General features: G+C 36.3%; 1 protein-coding gene across 1 annotated transcript in view; it reads right to left on the bottom strand.

The window, feature by feature from the left end:
* Positions 1–20,613, bottom strand: part of LOC117416627 (adenylate kinase isoenzyme 5-like) — a 38,297-nt gene extending 17,684 nt beyond the window's left edge. The window contains exons 1-6 of the mRNA XM_034027893.3: positions 20,117–20,613; positions 17,820–18,006; positions 16,436–16,603; positions 15,148–15,320; positions 14,466–14,579; positions 9,464–9,655 (exon numbers count right to left, since the gene is read on the bottom strand). Coding sequence (XP_033883784.2) covers positions 9,464–9,655; positions 14,466–14,579; positions 15,148–15,320; positions 16,436–16,603; positions 17,820–18,006; positions 20,117–20,176 — 894 coding nt within the window. The 5' untranslated portion in view covers positions 20,177–20,613. The remainder of the gene's footprint in view (positions 1–9,463; positions 9,656–14,465; positions 14,580–15,147; positions 15,321–16,435; positions 16,604–17,819; positions 18,007–20,116) is intronic.
* Between the last annotated feature and the right edge of the window lie 365 nt (positions 20,614–20,978).

Below are 20,978 nucleotides of genomic sequence, written 5' to 3'. Positions count from 1 at the left end.
CTGGGACTGACTCTTAATATCTTTAGCAAATATTGCAAGGTATCTGCAAATCAGAATGTGAAGATGCAAGCTGTTTTTGTAAACCTTATCGTAAAATGGTCCAACAAAACAGCTTTCTGACGTTTAACAAACATATTTTTCAAGAACATTAAAAAAAAAAAAAAACAGCTCTTAAGTTTCAGAATCAGGCACTAACTATAAATTCAGCTACAGTAGGACATTAAGAATGTTAAATGGCAAGGAAGGATTACATAACCATACATACAAACAGCCCTTTCTTTACTGAAGTAGATTTAACAGACACATCTGAATTAAAATACAGTGGTGACATCAATTATATTGAACTGTTCTTACATGACTGGGTAGTGAGCTGTGATAAAAACAAAAGGAATATGTTGGCTCCTGTGTGTGGTTTAGCCACTGTGATTCATTCTGACAGTGTTCCATATCATGGGCTGTGTGAATACTCCTAATGCATGGTTATTGTTGAGTCCACAGTTGTGATTTTTAACTGCAATACAATCTTATTAAATAGATGGTTATTACTTATTTAATTAATTATTAAGACCATATTAAAATGTTATGTGTTGAATTATTCTAAGTGGAAAACATTTGCTTTACTATAAGAAAGTTGCTGGACTTTCAACAGCTGGTGAATGCTGAATTAAAAAAAGAACTTTTATGAAGCATATAAAAAACGTTTTTTATGATTATCTATTATATAATATACTTTTTATATTATTATTATTATTATTATTATTATTATTATTATTATTATTATTATTATTATTATTATTATTATTATACCATTAGATTACATATTATTACACAAAAATATCTGGTAGTCAGTACAACAGGAAATAGCAGGTTACAGGCAAACCTTGTGGTTTGTTTTTTCGGAACAGAATTTCAGTTTGATACTAGTTATAGGTTGACAAAACCCATCATTACAGATCACTGATGTTGATAAGAGCGGTATTATATGGGTTAACAGGATAACATGATCATAATCGTGTATGTTTTTTCACACGAAATGAAGAGAATATTGCTAAATAACATTTTAATGTTTTTACAGTACTGCGTCAAAAAATAAAACACAATGTATTTCACTATTAAAACAAAGGCATTCCATACTGGCCAATATCACACCCTTTCCTCCTATTCATCCCTAACAGCCAACAATCATCCTTTTTGTATTTTGCATCCTTTCCAATAAATATAAACATAATTAATAAAGAATTCATATTATGGTATATAATGAGCGATGATAAGCCTGACCCACCAACCTATCTTTTGAGAATTTCCTTTTCTATATGACAAACATTTTGCACAGTTTGAGCAGCCAGAACCAGCCAGAACAAATACCATATTTGTTCTCTTTTAATAGGATTGTTAAACCCATAATTGTGAAAGTACTGATAGTTGTGAGGGGACAGCATTATGGCACAATACTGGAAACTGGGTATAAAACAGGAAATAAGCAAGGTCAGGAGAATTGATGGGGTTTCCTTGACAACCAACAAATACAAACGGCTACCTTGCAATCTGGTGTACTTGCTGAGAGAAGCAGCCCTTTCTCCTTCGAGGCAGGCTTGCACTTTGAATGCCAGAAGATACAATCTGTCAGACTAATTATAGAAACATGCTTGGTCGCTACTGCAGCTATGTCATATTAAGGAGACCAATAACTTGATTTATGGAGGGTACAGCTACTGATCCCTCATCCATCTCTGCTCATTAACGTATACCTGGCTAACTGAAGCATTCATTGCAATTAAGAAGCTACTTAACGTGAAATACAATGCAGCCAAGATCATCACTTGTAAAATGACATTTTAAATGTGTTTTTTGATGACTCACATTGATGACTCACATTTGTGCTTTAACTTGGCATTTGAAGGCGCAGAAATGGTTTACTTCAGTGAAAGTGCTTTTAATTTGGGATACATACTTACAGAGTGCTTTAATATCATTATGTGTACAGATCAAAGTCAAACAAACTGATGTTTAGGGTGTAACCCTGCTAGATGAGGAAAGATAAGTCCAACTGACTTCAAACAGAGTGTTTGCTACTACAAATTATTTTTAAATTTGTCTCTAATGATATTTTATATTTTCTTTGAAGAGATTTAAAGGCAAAGTGCCCAACTTCTGTATCACTATTTCATTTGTCATTAAATGTACCCTTATTGCAATGGTATTAATCAATTAGAATACATTCAATAACAGTTCTATTAAAACACCTCCAGTGTTCTGAAGAATGGATAAATGCTACCTTTGAGTTTTCAAAGCTATCTTTGAAATAACAAAATTTAAAAAAAAATGAATAAAAAAGTTTGCACGGTAATTTTGCAGTTGTCAAATGCTTTCCCCATGATTACACTAACCATTTCGCATCGTTTACCATGCTTTGCCATGTTTTTTTAAGTGCTATACCATATCTCTCTGGTCTTACAATACTTACAGTACTTAACTATGCTATACCATGGTTTCACTATGCTTTATTACGTTTGGCTATACTTTTCCTATGATAACTCTTAGAAGGGATATACAATTATATATTATTTAGAAGTGTTTTAATCATCATAAAATCCATAATGATACATGTTACTGTTGTTGTGAAATGGTAAACACCCATGTTAATGGACTGAGAGCAGTTCATAAAGATGACCTGATACACAATGAAACCAACTAAACGACAGACATATTAAAACAGGTCAGTGGAAATAGAACATTATAAGATATTAATGCCCTGAACCAGAAAATAAGATTTTATTGAACAGTCAATGTTTGCACAGAAGAGCAAATGCACGGACAGGGGCAGCACAACATACACATAACCTAATTTCATTTCATCCAGATTCTTTATGACTTTGCCAGCAATTTTATTTTACAATATGGTTTCCCATTTCACTACTGACATTCTAAAAATTGATTTTCTTCACCCTAGCGTTAATATTGAACACATTCAATTATAAAAGCAATCCACACATCATTGATGTGGGTGTTTTCCCATTTCTCTGGCATGAGGGTACTTTGACAAAACGTTTAAAAGGGAACACTATTAGAAACAATGTTCACCTGTTGTAACGTCTGACCAATAAAAAGTCTCACTGGCCTTTTATAGACTTGTCCTTAGTAAAAACAAAAGATCTCTCTCTTAATACTGTTCAACCATTTCCCTTGCCTCATTAATAACTTATGATGTCCGTAGCAATCAATAATAAAACTCCTTTACCTCCGACTCCTCTGTATTAATGATTTGTGACAACAATGCCTAACACGTAAACTACAAATGACAGCAAATGTTGAATAAAACATAAACCTCAAACTGTAAGGTGAAGGTAATTGTGTGGGTGCAGTAAAGGAAAGCTCACACTGCAGTTGCCTCTGCTGAATCTGCCCAGTATTCAAAGTGATCCACAGTAAGAATTCTCCACCACCACACTCCAGTTAATCACAGCTTCCTGTGCTGCAGTGGCGTTTTACCCCTCACGATAGATATAATTCAGGTTCCCACCAATGTTCGTAGTTTTTGTACTTTAATACAAAACTTCGTTTTTACAATTTAATGGAATTATTATTTTTGAATTCAAGGAAAGTTTCCAAATCCGGCTTTTTGTTAGGAAATATGGGTGTACGCTTCCTTTAAGAACAAAAAACAGGAAAGGGCTTTTGTAGACAAACAAGTCTGGACCAAGTCTGAAACAAGTCTGGTTATTTCATTGTCTCAAATTGCCTACACCTTAAGTTCTCTCTTGAATTAAATTACGCAATAATGCCTGATGCAGAAGTCATTACCTATCAGATAACTGACCGAGGCTGACAGTTAAGTATTCGGAGGCCAGGGCATTTTAGAAAAGAGAAGCTCAACTATTTGGACTGGGTTGCTTAGGCCGCCTTGATGTCACTAGCAGAAGAAGAATTTCTAAATACACCCTCAAGCTGTGTTATAGCTCAGAAAGATTAGTTTTAAAAAATGTGCTTTTCTGCTAAAACAGTGCATTAGGTTTTATACGTAATACTGTACTGTACTCCACAGGAGTAATCCTGTGCACCCCCAGCCACAGTGCCCCAGCTGAAAATGTTGCAAGATTACTTCAATACATTTTACAGCACTAACAAAGATTGAGAAGTAAATTCATGGATGCTTTCAAGACCCATTGTAGGTCACTTAATTATTGTGATTTTGAAACTGCTTGAAGGAATTCTGTGGTTTGAGCCAATTTTAGTTTAATCTATGTTAGACCAACATACAGCACTAAAATACTCTGCAGTCACAAATGGTACTTCAATGGCTCTTTACAATATGAACTTCTCTTTGAAATCTATTATGACATCAGGAATCAATGAAATTATAGCTACACTAATTATAGCTACACTAACCATCTATATAAAGAAATACAAAAGAGTTGTCACTTAAACAATAACTTAAACAATAACAATAATTAGCAAAGCAAGTGGTTACCTGTAGCGAACTGCCTGTCAGTAATGGCAGGAATTCAAGTCTTATGCCATTAGTGCTCTAAATGGAAAAGTAATTTACTGTTTAAAAAGGACACTCTATTAAATGACCTCACATATAAAAAATAAGAATTACTTTCTGAATTGGTTTAAAAAAAAAAAAGGCATTGTCATTTCAAAGTACCTGAGGTTCGAATGCCTGCAAATAAACAACAGTAGGAGGGTTAAAGCTCTTTCAAGCCTTGAGGTGATTTAAATAAAGCAGGCAGTCTTAATATCATAAATACGTTAGGTAGTTTATTAACAGAATTCAATAAGCCAACATCTAATAACTAGAGCCCAGTCATGCTGTCTGGATGGCCCTGTATGTGGACTGCTCAGGATCCAGTCACTGCTGTCTATGGTTCTTGTTGATCTATTAGAATGAACAAAGAAGTATAGAGCCAAGCAAATCTCAGGCAATCTTAAATATCAAAGAAAAAGCAAGCATGAAATAATATTTTTCTTGTGAAGTTTTCAATCATCTGGAAGCTCACACAAATTCTAGCAATCACTCTAGGAAAGGCCGGCTTTCTATCCTGTCATCAACATACTGTCTTAAAAAACAAAACTATAATAAATCTATCTTTCACGGCAGATGAAGTTTGAACATCTCCCTTAAAAAAATCTTTACTCGGTTCAGGTGGATTTAAACATTACAATCTGTGTTCCCATTTGTGCTGACACCTGGAACTTGGTTCATAGTGCATCAGATAGATTTGAAAACGCATCTCACTGCCGGGTATCTGAACTACACGCAGTGGTAAATAATCTGGCTTCTCATTTGCTGGTCTGGAAACACTAATGAGAAAGAGCATGTGGATATTTCGAGCCTCACTCTCTCTAATAGGCAGATACAGAAATGTTCCTATGGCTTGCATAAAAGATCAGGGCTGTTAGGATAGAGAGGCAGTGTCTGACACAACTGTTTCTCTTTCATACCTCACAAAACGTGAGGGGCAATGGGACTGTCTACAGCCGGGCACAATGTGAGATTCCCATCAGAGCCACCTAATCCTGACCCAAACAACCCCTTCCATTCAGTCCTGGGCCTCTCTCAAGAACTGTGCTAAACTGTGCCAATGTGCTGTTTGGAGATAACAAACAAAAGCATTACCAACGATGCCCTCGATTTTCTTTCTCTCTTAAGAAATAAAGTGTAAAAAAAAAATAATAATTAATTTAAAAAATCAAAACAACTTGAACAATCTTAATTTTACCAAGAAAGTCCTTCTTGATAATGAGAGAGGAGCGATGCTGCACCAGTGCTGTGAACTGTGCTCTCGCTGTGATACTCCAGTTTCCATCCTTATTTGCCATTAATTTGGTTTAGAGTCCTCTCTGAAACAGAGCGCTGTTGAAGATCCCCTACTGAGAACAACCACTTTAGGCTGAGAAGGGGTTTGTGATCAACCTCATCTCGCCACAACCTGCAGATCTCCTGGGGCTTTCAATCTCCTTATGGCTTGTATAGGAACCCACATATGTAGTAATTGTAAATTATTCTATAGGACTGAAGGTGACTGAAAGCACATTTACTGAAATGAACTCCCATGTGGCCTATATGCTTGCTGCTGAGATGCCTGAAATGCCTGGGATGACTCAGTCAGCACTGTTTCTAGCATCAGTATGTTGACATTCATTTTTTTTCGTTACCTTATATATACAGAGCATGAAAAGAAACTTTTATTACACATTTATTTTAAAAAAAAAAGGTATATAAATGATGGACATTAACAAAATGTTTTTGCTTTCTTTTTAATAACTCGATCATTCATCCTTGACCATGACACGCTTGAGTGAGCTGATACAACATAAGTAAATAAATAAATAACAGAAATAAATAACAGAAAATGTTTTTGAAGTTCATACTGCATAGTTAGCAAAGTTTTTCTTCATTTCCGTCTGTTTTGCTGACTGCTGCATAATCCAGTTTATACCCCACCCGTCATATTTGTTTTCATTGAGTTGAATTTGTTTGAATTTCAGAAAGTCAGAAAACAGTGACCGTGACGTTTTAATCACCATTTCAGTGTTTGGAGCACCTTTTCATGTTTTGTAATTCATTTTCTGTTAAGTCACAGAATCGCTATTGAGCAGTTTTTTCACATTTCGCCATTTTTTCTTGTTGTGAGGAGTGAAGATGAACGGCGTTCCTTTGAAAAGGGGTGGGACTGACAGTGATGTGAACCAATCACATGACAGATGGCGACTATTGCCCGGTGGTGTAAGGATGTTAGGGCAATAGTTCAATCTATTTTTGCTCCTATGATGAGGTTTTAACCAATCACAGGCCAGAATATATATATTGTAACATTAATTGAAAATAAGGAACCAGACAACCGCGGCAAGATCACATTCGCCAGACAGCGGCCTTTATTCAGCAAGGTCAGCACACCACAACACAACCCACAGCAGCATGCTGCCCCTTTATACCCAAAAACCCTGGGAAAACATGGAACACTTAGACATAACCAGACATACAATGTAGACATAACAAGACATGTTATTGGACCTCACAAATCGAACGAGGCACAAACACAACACGATTGGACAAGGTTCCCAAGCACACTGGGGCCACGACTCGATCACGCTCCCCCCAGTAGTCTCCTCATATAGGAACACCTCCTAAGAGAACACGTCGGCTTAGGGAACACCCTTGTGGTGAAATTGAATTTTCTCATATTCCGCCTATAGGAACAAGAACACCTTTTTAGCACAGATCGTTGCTAACTGATTAAAAACTGATACAGCACTGTATTGTAACTTGATAACTCATCATCATCAAACTCAAATTCAAATGGTTTATTCAATCTTTTCAAAACTGACTTGTCATTGCAAGAATAATAACTACTGTATATGGAATTGTACAAATACTATGTGCACACTACTGTACATATATATGTGTGTGTATGTATGATCATTCATATACATTCATATATATGTACTGTTAGCAAGGCAATACATAGGTCTGGCAACAGAATATCCTTGCTATTCATTTTGCCTAACTGGTTTCACAGCTTCACAGCCATCTGTGTTTCTTTTCTTTTTTCACATCACTATGGGTTAAAGTGCCAAAATCAGCTGCAATTAGTGGTTGTCAGTTGGGGAGGAAAGATGTGTATAATATAATAATATAATATGACGTCTTTAATCCTCTTTTTACATTATGTATTTAATTATATGAGTAATGCGACCAGACATTTCTGTGTTTCTGTTCTGAATGGCTGTTAAACAATAGAAAACTGCCGGGACATTCGCATGTGATGGACAACATCCACTGGGGCTAAATGACACTGATGGGGACAGACAGCTTTAAGAGCAGATGACAACTGTTCAGTTCTAAAGAATAGGGAACGAGACACATCCGTCACTTCAGATTGCCATTGTTCTTTTGACAGGGGCATGCTCACAAAATCTATTCACCTATTCACTAAGACAGTGCTGGTTAACAACTGCATTCATGAATCAAGTGCCGTATTAACTGAATATATTTTATTGACAAAAAATGCCATTGAGTCTGATGGCATCTTAACTGCACTTAACTGCATTGGCCTCCATACCCCCACCCACCCTTTCAATTCTCTCTTGTGATACAATACCCCTGGATTACTTATTCCATTTGGCAGTAATTGGGCTTTTAAAGCAATAAGTATCTTAGTTGTTTAAGCAATTCTAACTGGCTTACAGAATAGACCAAACATAGTTGTGAAATACTTCTTACAATATTGTGATAAACAGGGGTTACAGATGGATGAAGACATTTAATAAGGGATATTACTGCCTGGTTTAGAGTTCATCCAGCTGCTTTACACTGTTTTTATAATACCATCCCGATTATACCCTCAGATTGACTTATTATAATTATGATTGTGCCTCCTGCACAGAATACCAGCATACCAAAAATTGTCTAAAGCTTTGCATCAATAAACATTGTTTCACTTCACTTGTCATTGATATATTTGCTGGACACAGGTCAAGAACGTGAATATCAATACAACAGAGAGAGAAGTCATACGGAATGCAGAATCCTCTGGTTCGATTTGATTATTGTGGGATCATGGCACAGGTTATACCCTGTGGATAGTTAAGTACCCCTTTACTTAAGTTACATGGAGGTTCCACAAATAGAGGTTTGTTGTTCTTAAGATTTAAAGTGAAACAATTACCAGAATTACCAAAACTGCACTATGATACAACAACCCTGCCAAATGAATTAATTTGAATTAATTAATTAATTCAATAGGCATACCTACACACAATTACTTCTAAAAGTACTCTCTCACTATACAGTTTTACAGTTTTAGAACTAAACTTCCAGCACCCAAGTTACTAAATAGAAACTTTCTAAAGAAAATGTGACAATCGTTTGGATGAGAAATCTTCTGTGTTTGGAACTTTATAGTCTTCTACTGTATGTTTAAAATACTTCTACATAGACTTCTACACACCATGATGATGATTCATTCTCTGTGGCACTAATCAATTGTGTTTTCCTTGGAACTGGAACTTGGAATGCCTTCTGTGTTAATGTCAAAAGAAACTGAACCACTTCAGACACCCAGCTTACATATAAAAATAGAAGCAACTAAGCTACAACTTTTATGAGAGTCAATTGATTTTGTTAGCTAGTGCAATTGATTAGAATGTTTTGGCCTTTGTATTTGTCCTTTGGACTGGCGGGAGCTGCTGTCAATTCCAATGCTGCCAGCTCCTAGAAGAACAGAACGCTTTGTAACACTTTCGATTTTAAGAATATAAGTGGACTGCCGATTATACATTCCACTAGACTAGACAAAATTAGACTTTTATACTAATAGAATGTGGATCAGGTGATGTAATATGAAGAGCCACTTTACTACAGAGATTTAGTGCATTAGTATAATAATGGAATGAGTCTCGGTAATGGAATGTCATTGTTACTGCTCGTCGCCTGGCACCAGCAGACAGGAAGGCTTACCGTGACAATCAGGCCCTTTTCCTGGAAGTACTTCACCAGAGGGATGGTGTTCTGCTTGAAGTTGGCCAGGCGGCGTTCAGTGGCTTTGGGGTTGTCATCAGGCCTCCCCTGCTGCTCCGCCCTCCTCTCCAGTCGCTCCTTCAGACGGTTATTGACGCAGGCCAGGAACACCACCAGGTCCGGGGTGCAGATCTGTGGGAACGGGTTAGCGAGATGGGCTTTCATCAGACAGGCATGGGCTTATCCTGCCAATGGACCAAGATATAGGGGCCTTCTAACTGGCCACCTAAAATACACCCCCACCTCTTTGATACAGTACAGTATCACAAATTAAAGTGGTTTTGGGGAAGTCAGAATAGAACAGGTCAAGATAGGCAAGGGGTATTACACAGTGCCTTCTCTTAAACTACTGTACATTACTAATGGATTCCCATTGCAAAACCATTGTTGCATGCAAGGACAAGATACCCCACTTCCACAAATTAATTTATTGGACCTAAATAATATTTATTTGACTGTGGGTAATGTGATTTATAAGACTTGTTTGAAAAATGAACCATCCTATTACATTCATTTACAGACAACAATGTGGAAAAAAGGTTTTAAATAAAATAAACTCACAGGCACTGGTCATACTGTATGTTTCTATCATATTTACTAAGAATGGGTTCCTGCTCCTGCTGACATGGACCTTCTGGAAATGAGCGCTACATTTACAGTGAACTTTATCCTGTAAATAAGCCAAGATAGAAATAAACTATCGTATCATATAACCGACCCTACAGCGCTAAAGAACACAAGATGATACTAAATGTATATTTATATACAGGCCCCAGACATGTATTTAAATGTTTATGTTTTACTATGAAGAAAATGTAGCTGCAGGCTGCAATATTCCCCTGAGAATAATATGAGGTCTTACTGCTGTGTCACTACACACCGCCGCCAAGCTGAAAAATACAAATGATGCATTGTGACAGTAAATACAAACATACAAAAGCTATCTTGCTCCCTTCAGCTGTACTAGATTAATTACAATGAATATGTAAATCCACTGCATCAATCCAGATCCTTAGTATATTGCATATTCTGTAGTGCTATTAATTCACATGCTTCTATGTTACATTTTCCACAGTGAATGTATCAGATAAATCAGTCTTGACAGAATATTTAAACTGCTGTAAGGTTATCTGGAACAATTTATCATATGCATTATGGAAAAAGCTGAAGCTGAAGTCATTTTTCAAACTATATACTGTAGTTTAAACATCGATGACTGTGTTCATTATAAATATTACATGCCGATAGATGCATAGAACTACCCTGCTCTGAGGCCCTGGCACGCTAATGCTTTATGAATATAGTGCAGCATCTCACAGTTGCTGCATTCTTTTCTGTATCTACCAACATAATCTTTCTCAGAGTTGCTGTTTGTTTTGTATATTGTTTTGGAAAGTGGCATCATATTGGAAATGTAATCATTGGGACGGTATGTCAAATTCAGGGGAATTCTATTTTCATTGGATATATATTTAACATTTTAATCTTATCAAAAAGCATACATCACCATCTGTTAGTTATTGGCTGTTAATTATACAAAGGTACAATAATTCCCACTTTCATTTCAAACATTATGCAAAATGCTCATCTGATCACCTGATAAAAAGTCAATAGGTAAATGGCAAGCTTGTGTTTCTGCTCTTTGTAGGAAACCTGACAGTGTATTTATATTAGATTTCAAAGCTACAGGTGTAGGCAGCCCAGTGTTAATTTGTTTAAATCCAGCTCTGACTTTTGCATACATTTAAAATGAGGGTTGATGCTTGTTTGTGATAATAACAAGTACATTCTAGGCTGGCAAACGTTTACAACATGCACTGTAGAAAGAGCGAGGAAATGTATTGTCACCAAATGTACTATTGAGCCAAATATGCAAAATGATGTTGTGAAGGTTTTCGTTGTGGATTTGATGATATGAAACTGATGTGCATGCATGTGTCTGTTGTCTTCCCAAGTCCCCATTGTAAAGGATCTTCGATCTCAATGGATTTTCCTAGTACAACAAACCACAGCATAAGCCCACTGTACTTTCCAGCCAATCATTACAAAAGCCATGGGGTTTTGATGCCTCTAAAACAAACAAAAGGGGCTAACTCCACTCATTCAAGCTGTACATCCATTATCGATTGACTATGAACTAGGAAACCCTAACTGTCTAGGACATCTCTTTCCTGTATTCTACTACTGCCCTCAGTCATAATTGTATTTTTTGTATCTTGTACTTGATTCACGTTTTGTTTTTTTGTACTTGAAATCGTTCTCATCCATTTACTGTGCTTACTACTTGCTCTTTATGGAATTTACTCTTATAACCAAATATTTTTAAGTATTACTGATTTTTATTGTATTTTATAACTGCTCTTATCTGTTTTGTATTGTGATACTTTGTAATGTGATACTTTGTAACAACTGTAAGTCGTCCTGGATAAGGGTGTCTGCTAGAAATAAATAATAATAATCTCTGAGAAGAAACACCATATCAATCAATTAAAAAGGATGGAGCTCTAATTCTTATGCCTGGGGGTGAGGGTGAAGGGTGTGTTTGTGGAGAGGAGGTGGACCTATAAATATCTAAATACAATCCACAATTCCAATAATCAAGGTGTGATTAATCGTACATCAGAGGAATGAGTTCAAACACATCTATTTTTTTAAACTATAAATATCCCTTGTTAAAATGCCTCTGATCCTGACGTGGTATAGCTATGGATTCCATTTTCCCCATAATTCCTTTGCACTTGGATCCTCACTATAAGGTGGAACACATGCAGCACAGCCTATTAACTGTGACTCCCAGCGGTTGTATTATAGTAATAAGAGGTCACATTATAAAACCAGCAAGATACAACCTAGAAGGTTACTTTGACAGCTTCAGTCTGTGATTATTCTATTTATATTCTTCAAAATAAAAATCTATATAACTAGATCTTAATTGCTAACTGTGTACTGTGGGTCGTTGGAGTTCTTAGTTATTATTAAATCCTGCAACAGAATACTGGTGAACAAATCAATTTCTATTCTAACTACGATCATGAAGTTTCAGTTTATAACACAGTGTGATCAGTCAGCAGAAGGAAGATCCTTGGGGACAATGACTTGTAGATAAAGAAGCCTTTGACAGACTGCAGATGAATGTTCTGTGGATAAGAGCTAGGCTTTAACCTCAGTCATGGAAACAGTATCCTAATTTATGCTAAAAGGAAGCTGAAGTATCCAAGCCCCTTAGGCATGCTAACTTATCTAATTGATTACTTAAGCGCTACACAAAATTAGCTTAATTGATCTGCTCAACCATTCTTAATCTAATTTACATCAATAAAAAAGACTCCTCAGTCTGGCAGGATTCCAGTAGGAGCTACCCAACACCTGAATCTCAAAAGCAGCCTACTATATCTTTAAGACAAGGATCCCAGCCATGCCAGTGAGAAATGGGATATGAAGCCTGCTATTCACCTCCCTGGTTATTGGTTATTTGTTATTGTTTCAAATCCAGCTAAGGTTGGCAGTAAGGATCCAAACTCTCTATGCTTTGGTGACTATTGGAAGCCTATTTAAAATGAGGTTTAGTCTAATCCATTCTGGACGGGTGTCTGAATGGGATGGACACTTTACCCACTCATCCTAAAAAAATGTGTTCCGTTCAGGTAGGCTTGTGTGGGAAAGCCCAAATTGCTGCTTCTTATTTAATCTGAAAAGATTACTTCAGTTTCTAAATAAAAATGGGCTACCTAACATAAGAATCCCAAATAACATACTTCAGGGTTCTGTGTGTTAACAATTACTGGGCACTGTAGGTATTTTACAAGGCCACTTGGATTGGGAGTACTGTGCTGCTGCTATGAATTCATTCATGCTGCATTTCCCCCAGGTATTCTCAAATCTTATATACTGCACTGTATGTATCCGTCAAGCTCTTACTTACTTCAATCCCTGTCCTCTGTGCCAAGGTTGCTTCACACTTCTTTCTGATCTTATTGCCATAGCTAACCCAGGCTCTTAGCTAAAAAAAAATTTTTTTAGTGTTGGCAGCATCAGCTTCTGTCAACAATTAAATGAATCCCCTGATTTCTCTATGGGATAAAGGCTTGGGGAACAATATTAATAGATATCCAGTTTTGTAGGAACAGGCAAAAAACAAAAATGGAAAAAAAGAACCCAAAGGTGAAATGTATTTTGTTCTGATACAGTATAGTTTGCAAAGCAGATGTATCTGAACATGGCAGGATCAAGCGTCTTTTCTTTTGCAGAAAGATTTTTTCATCAAACAGGTACATTACATTTTGTGAGGTCTATTTCTGTATGGTTCTTTTTTAAAAAATAAATAAATAAACACTTTTGCAATTGTAGTATATATATTTTTTGTCTGTCAAAAGGACAATTTAAGACATTGGTTGCTGTACTTGTGCAATGTTTGCTTCGTGTTTTACACTAGCAAGCCGCTCTCTCCTCATGAATGAGGGGTACATCTTAATAACCTTATACAGCCCGCTGATCCAATGTTCCCTACTCCAAATTAGTGGCCAATAAGATAAATGCAGTTTGCTCATAATTCAGTGAGTACTGACTCATGGCAGTTGATGAAATCTGAAGGCTGGGTGACACGGTGACAATAGCTTTAGAGTGTCATTTAGCACACAGCATGAGCTGTTTTTTTTTTTTTACACCCACAGACATTTCTACCTTTGACTTTGTGATTTGAAATTGGGTTGAAGGGAGAGACAGTAGGCATTATTGCTCCCCAGAGGTCACTATTTTAGTCAGTCAATTTCTGTTTTATTTTTGGTCATGTGACTCTGCATTAGCCAATTGGCATGCAACTTTCAATCTAAGGGTTTTATAAAATCATACCTATTATAACCTATTATACTGTTTGATTACTGTTGTGGTCATTCATATCCTTACCAAGTAAAGTCACACCTGTAGAAGAAAATAAATACCCTACCTGGTCTTCAAAAGATAGTGCTTGGGCAACATCTCTAGGAAATCCATCAATAATAATCCCGGGGGCATCAGGAATCTGCATCAGTTTCTGTTTTATCTCTGTAATAGTTGTTTCCTAGGAGAAATAATGTATTTCATAATTATTTATAAATAATCACTACCCATGATTCGCTTAATAGGACCCCATTTAAGCCCCACATAATTTGCATCTGCAACGCTGAAGGTGAATCTAAGGTTTAGGTTGAGTTTTATTAACTGAAAATGAGTTTTATAAAGCTGTGGTTATTATCCCCTTAACATAGAACACATATACTGTATACACACGGACTGAATGGTCACTGTAGACTGATCTTACAATTTATAGTTGACACCAGATCTGGAACATAAATGATTAGGCCATTAAATAACCAAGAGATGCAAACCTAACCTCTTCCATGAATCCTGTACATTGAACCATACTGTAGTAGGCAACATAAAACATGCAACAATCAAATATTATGTCCAGCAGCTATATACAGATGTGACCTCAAGGATGCCATTGTACAAATTGATTATTACTTTCCAATCAAGTCTATTGCAAGGATTAATTGAATCTAGTCATTAACAATCCACTTTATAAGACTGCCTGGTGCTTTCACACACTGTTACAGTAAGTATTAAGTTACTGTAATGATGCTCTATACCTGTGGTGCTAATTCTCCGTTTGTAATTATTTTTGCAATTAAGCTCCATTTCCTGTTGCTGGTGGCATTGTGGATCATCTTGTTTCTCAGAAGCTCCCCGACAGAAATATATTCAAACCCATAGCGCTCTGCAATCTTTAGGCTCTGGGTCCCCTTGCCACTGCCTGGCCCACCTGTTGTGTTAATAAAACAGAGTGTTGCTATGTTACCCAAAGATTAAAGGACATATTTTTATAAACAGAAAGGTTAAAGCATTGATCCTTGTTATTTCCTCGTCAACTGTAAGACCTCAATCAGAAAGGCCGGGGAATCGATAACATGCATGTGAAGGTCACAGGGTCTAAATAGATTGCCTTCAGTTCTTTGACACTAAAGTGGAAATGCCTGTGAAATGTTACATGTTGGCTTCATTAAATATTTAGTATTGATGATCCATGTGTCTCTGCTTTATATCAATACCTGTTACAGGGCTCTTCAAACACCTTTGCCTATTAGAAGATGGCCACACTGCTGTGAAGTATTTCAAGTTGTGAATGTTGTTGACATTTGCCCAATGGGGGCAATGTCACAGCTATCACAAAGTTTGTTTGTTTTTTAAAGAGGAATAAAACCAATTTTAACGATACAAAATTAGCAAGAAACAATTATGTTTCAGAAAGGGAAAGTTTTGAATAGTGTTATTCCTCTCTGAAAATTGGCATTTGCCATTGCTTCCAAATAGGGCACCAGTAGATTAATTCAAGCACAGTCGTGCTACTTTGCAGTCAGTAAATACCTCATGGTGCTCTATCAAATAAGGGCAAGGGTATAAATCTCTGTGCTCAGGCCAAAGTCCAACATAGGTCAACAAACAATCTGACTTGATTTAAAAAGCACAGTCCCTATTCTATATAGGCTTTGATGACCAGACATCTACAGATGTGATGCTACATCTTGGTCCCAGTAGACAAAAAATACATTTACAGAAGAGGAAAGAGGCTTTAAAACTGGTCATCAGATGGACTCGACTAAGCTATTAGAATGAGAGCAAGGAGTATGGTTCCTTGCTCACTATGATTCATGGGGTTATATACGTTACAGAAAGTTGGTGAAAATGCATTAGTAAATATCTATGGTTTGTATAACAGTTCACACCCAGTGAACTGCTAGAGACATTTTTAGATAAATGAAACTAGGTTACCTCTTTGGAGTGAGACTGGGGAATCGGGGAATGATAACAATTGACCAGCCTCATTAAAAAAGGTAATTATGGTCCTTTAAACAGTATACCCTCCCCCCCCCCCCTTACCAATAACAAGGATTATCTTGGGACGTGGTCTCGTTGGGTCAAACACTTCATATTCCTCAATCAGCTCGGCAGTCTCAGACAGGTCGGAGTCACTCTCAATAGAGAACTGATGGATTGGAGGCAACCGATCATATCTCCGGTAAGGAAAATTAGAGCTATCTGGCAACACTGCGATGTCAGAAGGAAACCATGCATTAGAATAAAGACAGCATATTCTGCAAGATATGAGGTGCATGACTCTAAATCATTATTGATATTGCACTAGTCCCATAGTCACCAGCCTGGCTCTATAAAAGATTCAAAATACCTCTTCCCATCAGACCTAAGGCAGCTAGGAATCTCGTATGGACAGTCATTAGTTTAACATTTTTCCGGTGCTTAAGTTAAACAGTTGAAAATCCTGGTTTATCATGATACTGTATATAACTGACATTTACCAATTTAGATTTATGCAAAAAGCTCAACATCTAGACCACTGGATTTGTTTTATTATTTCTTAGCAGACGCCCTTATCCAGAGCGACTTACAATTGTTACAAGATATCACATTATTTTTACATACAATTACATTATTTTTTACATACAATTACCCATTTATACAGTTGGGTTTTTACTGGAGCAATCTAGGTAAAGTACCTTGCTCAAGGGTACAGTGTTTTATGATTTGTGTCCCTCATCTGGGATTGAACCCACAACCCTCCGGTCAAGAGTCCAGAGCCCTAACCACTACTCCACACTGCTGCCCTATGAAGTGTGATTGTAAGCTTTGTTTTAATATAATGGTACACAATTAACCAAATAAAGTACAAATGTTTCTGCAACCGTTGAGATTTATCTGTTCAACTGATCTGTGGCGTATATAAACACCACCACTGTTTAAAGAATCAAGAGGTGCAGTTAACATATTTATTGACTGGTGAAATACAAATATTTTCACAAAACAAACATTAAGCTTTAAAGCTACAGTGTGCACTGCAAAAGCACACCATGAAAAAACACATATGTAGGTGAAAAGCGCTAGAATAAAAGTTGCTACATTTAAAAAGATATAAACACTCGTTCAAACCGGGGCGTTGACTCGGCAGAATCCTTTACTATTAAAACTCATATGCACTAGGTGTATGATTTTCATAACCTTGATAAACATAAAAAAATTAAATTGTGAATACAGCGTATTGATTGACCAAGTCCCAGTGATAATGAGTAACCTTGTTTGTTTGCATCTTGCCATGGTGACACAGTGCAAGGGCTACTTCCCAAAGCTACAGCTGCAATGACACATCACAGCTCATGTACTCTCAGGTCGTTTGTGAGGTAAAGAGGTGCTCTTAATCCCAGCACATATCCGTGATGCTGAATCTAGCAAGGAGCGGTGTTATCCTTACCATTTCTGAAGAAAGATCTCCTGGATTGTCCTCCATTGAGTGGAGCTAATGATTTTTTCTCCTGGCTGACGAATGTGTCCCATCTCACCTTCTCTGTTCCTCCGAGGTCCCTCACCTTCTTCAGACAGCTTTCCATATAGTCAACTGGGTCATCGGGTCTGTAGTACATTAATCCAGTCAGCAGGCTCTGCAACAGCACCAACATTATTTGATTAAACTTTAGATTTTGGATTTTGGAAAACATTTAATTAATCACTGATTATTATTAACAACAATTGGCAATGGATTCCAATATAATTTTAATGAGACATGATTAGGGCTCTGGACTCTTGACCGGAGAGTCGTGGGTTCAATCCCAGGTGGGGGACACTGCTGCTGTACCCTTGAGCAAGGTACTTTACCTAGATTGCTCCAGTAAAAAACCTGCTGTATAAATGGGTAATTGTATGTAAAAATAATGTGTCTGCTAATAAATAAATAAAATAAATTTTAAAAAATCTTTTCTAACGTCAATGACTCACAATTGTGGAAGGCTTAATAGTGTGATAGATGGCAATTATATACATGTTCTTATTATAGCGATTAGTTACACATTGTATAACCTTGTATTGACAGTCAAGTTAAATCACCCATTTGTGTTTTTGCTTCTTTTTTTTATCTCTTGCCTCCTTAATAATGATGAACTCAATTAACATGTTAATAATCTATATTAAAAGCCATAACCTAGCTATAAATGTAAAGCAGCAGACTCCTCTACACAGCGCAGAGTGTTGGTTTTGCACTTGAATGCTTAATAACATAATTTTCCTTCGGGGACATTTTGTAACTGGCAGAAAGATAATTAATTAAACCAGAAATAATTATATATATATATATATATATATATATATATATATATATATATATATATATATATATATATATATATATATATTTGTAATATACAGTAGTCTGTAAATGTATTAGAACACCTCAAGATTTATCAATTATATATTTTATATATCTACCTGCATGAAAACCTGTGTGAGAATTTGAGGTTTTCATCAGTAGTTATATAGAAAAAACAGGCACTCATGTGGGAAAATGTTGGACCACTTCGTGCTTTAATTAGGCATCCTAAACAGCGTGCATTTTATGATTTGTGGCTATGTGTTCGTTTTCTCTTACCATTTTACATTAATTGCATGTTAAGTCATCAATTAAATTCGATTTTCAGTTACAGTTGTAATCTTTTCTTCTTAATCAGATTTTCCTAACAGGCACATTTACAGTCGTTTTAACATACTTACTGTGTGCAGTATATTAAACACTTGAAAATAAACGCTCTCTTTAGTGACCACACATTTCGACTCCGAGATTACAGTACCTCTATCTGTCGGTAATTAAAACACTCTTAAACGAGCTTAGCAGCTAGGAACTCTATTTGTGAAATGGAAATAAGGAGCAACACTGGCTCATGTGTAGAGGTGTTTCAATATTAATTATTAAGATCAGTGAACCAGGTTTAAATAACTAAATTAATTACACTTGCCCTAATAATTACTTAGTGTTTGCTATGAAATAGGTATGTGTCCTATTCCTGAACGATTTCATGGGTACACAAATTGAGTTTAAATCATAAATTGTGTGTGAAAAATATGCATCTCCTACAATTATTGTATCATTACTTTGGGGGTTTTTTTTTAAATAAGAATGCAATGTTCAATCTACACCCAGTACATGAATACAAAGCTATGACCCATATTGAATAATTACAGGCTACTGTTTAGATTGCCATATCAGCTGTAGGGCGAGTTACTACAATATCAACTGTTATGTAGCTACACATCTTTACCGTAACGATTGCTTTTATTAGGTCTCGTATATTGTATTCGAATATACTGACTGAGTGTGGCATTTATAAATTGTACTTGTATGCATAATCTTGGACACCAAGCAGACAAACTGGGATGTATCACCTTAATTTCCTTTGTGTTAACACTCTTCCCGTAACATGTCTTATGAATTCATAAATGCATCTTTTATACTTCTCTCATAATAATCACAGCTTGCGGTTTGTTTGTTTTTTAATGAGAATGTACTATCACATTTGTAACTCGCCGTCGCTGTGGACTTAAACTTAACTCGAATCGATATTAACAGAGACCACAATATTTGGCTCAGAATTCAGATTGGACTTTAACCGATTTTAGACGTGTGCAAACCAGCTTCAGCAAGAGAAAATGATTACTATTAAACGATACAGTAAATCCATGCACAAAGACTCAATATATAAAGCACAGGTACATGGAGCTCACCTCAAACAGCTGAGGGATCTCTCTTCGTGTGAGGTATTCCTTGGCATCGCTGGTATTCATTCTTCCTATTTGTGTAATGAAAGATATTATAAACTGTCGTCTGTTCTCTTCTTTGCAAATTGTTTTTAGATTTGAGTCACGAAAATAATAAAGCGAAGCAAATCCATATGCGTATCTTTCTGTAAGAATTTCAAATCAACGTGTATTTTCGTGTTAAAAGTGAAAAAGAAAAAAGAAAAACACAGATCGCAAAAGGCAACTCCTTTCCCTTCGGCTGTGTGATGTATTGATTTCTTCGTTAACCGAGCCTACTACGAGTATCTTCTCTCCGTCATACTGTAAACAGTTAAACAACAACTCATCTCAGACACGCAGACTTTCAATACACTGCCAGGCTGTGACAGTAACGCTGGTGGTCCCGGTACGTAACTGTTTACCCGAGGGAGGACAGAGGGGCTTGTCTTGCTCAACAGTCACCGGTGAATATTATTCTTCCGAACAGAGAATGCATTGAACTGTTTTAATAGTATTGAACGCTGGGTATAGTTTGTTCTCATGAGGTCAACAAGACGCGTGGGATAATGACATGATGCATTTCTATCATTAATTTTTTTTTAAAATTTATTTATTTATTTATTTATTTTAGATGTTACATACAGCTAGCTACCTGACTCACATTCTGATTGGTTAGCAGAGTATAAAGGCTGCCTATTCTCTTACTTAAATTGCTCTTTTCAGGAACAACCTAACGACAATGATCGTTATGCGCTGTACATGCTCTTAGAGGAAGTTTTAATAAAGGAGCTAAATGAAAACCTTTTTTAAAAAAATTAAATTAACTTAATTTTGCCTATTTTGGTAT

This window comes from Acipenser ruthenus, chromosome 12, assembly GCF_902713425.1.
Source record: "Acipenser ruthenus chromosome 12, fAciRut3.2 maternal haplotype, whole genome shotgun sequence".
NCBI classification, from domain to species: domain Eukaryota; kingdom Metazoa; phylum Chordata; class Actinopteri; order Acipenseriformes; family Acipenseridae; genus Acipenser; species Acipenser ruthenus.
This window is presented reverse-complemented; position numbering and strand designations above follow the sequence as displayed.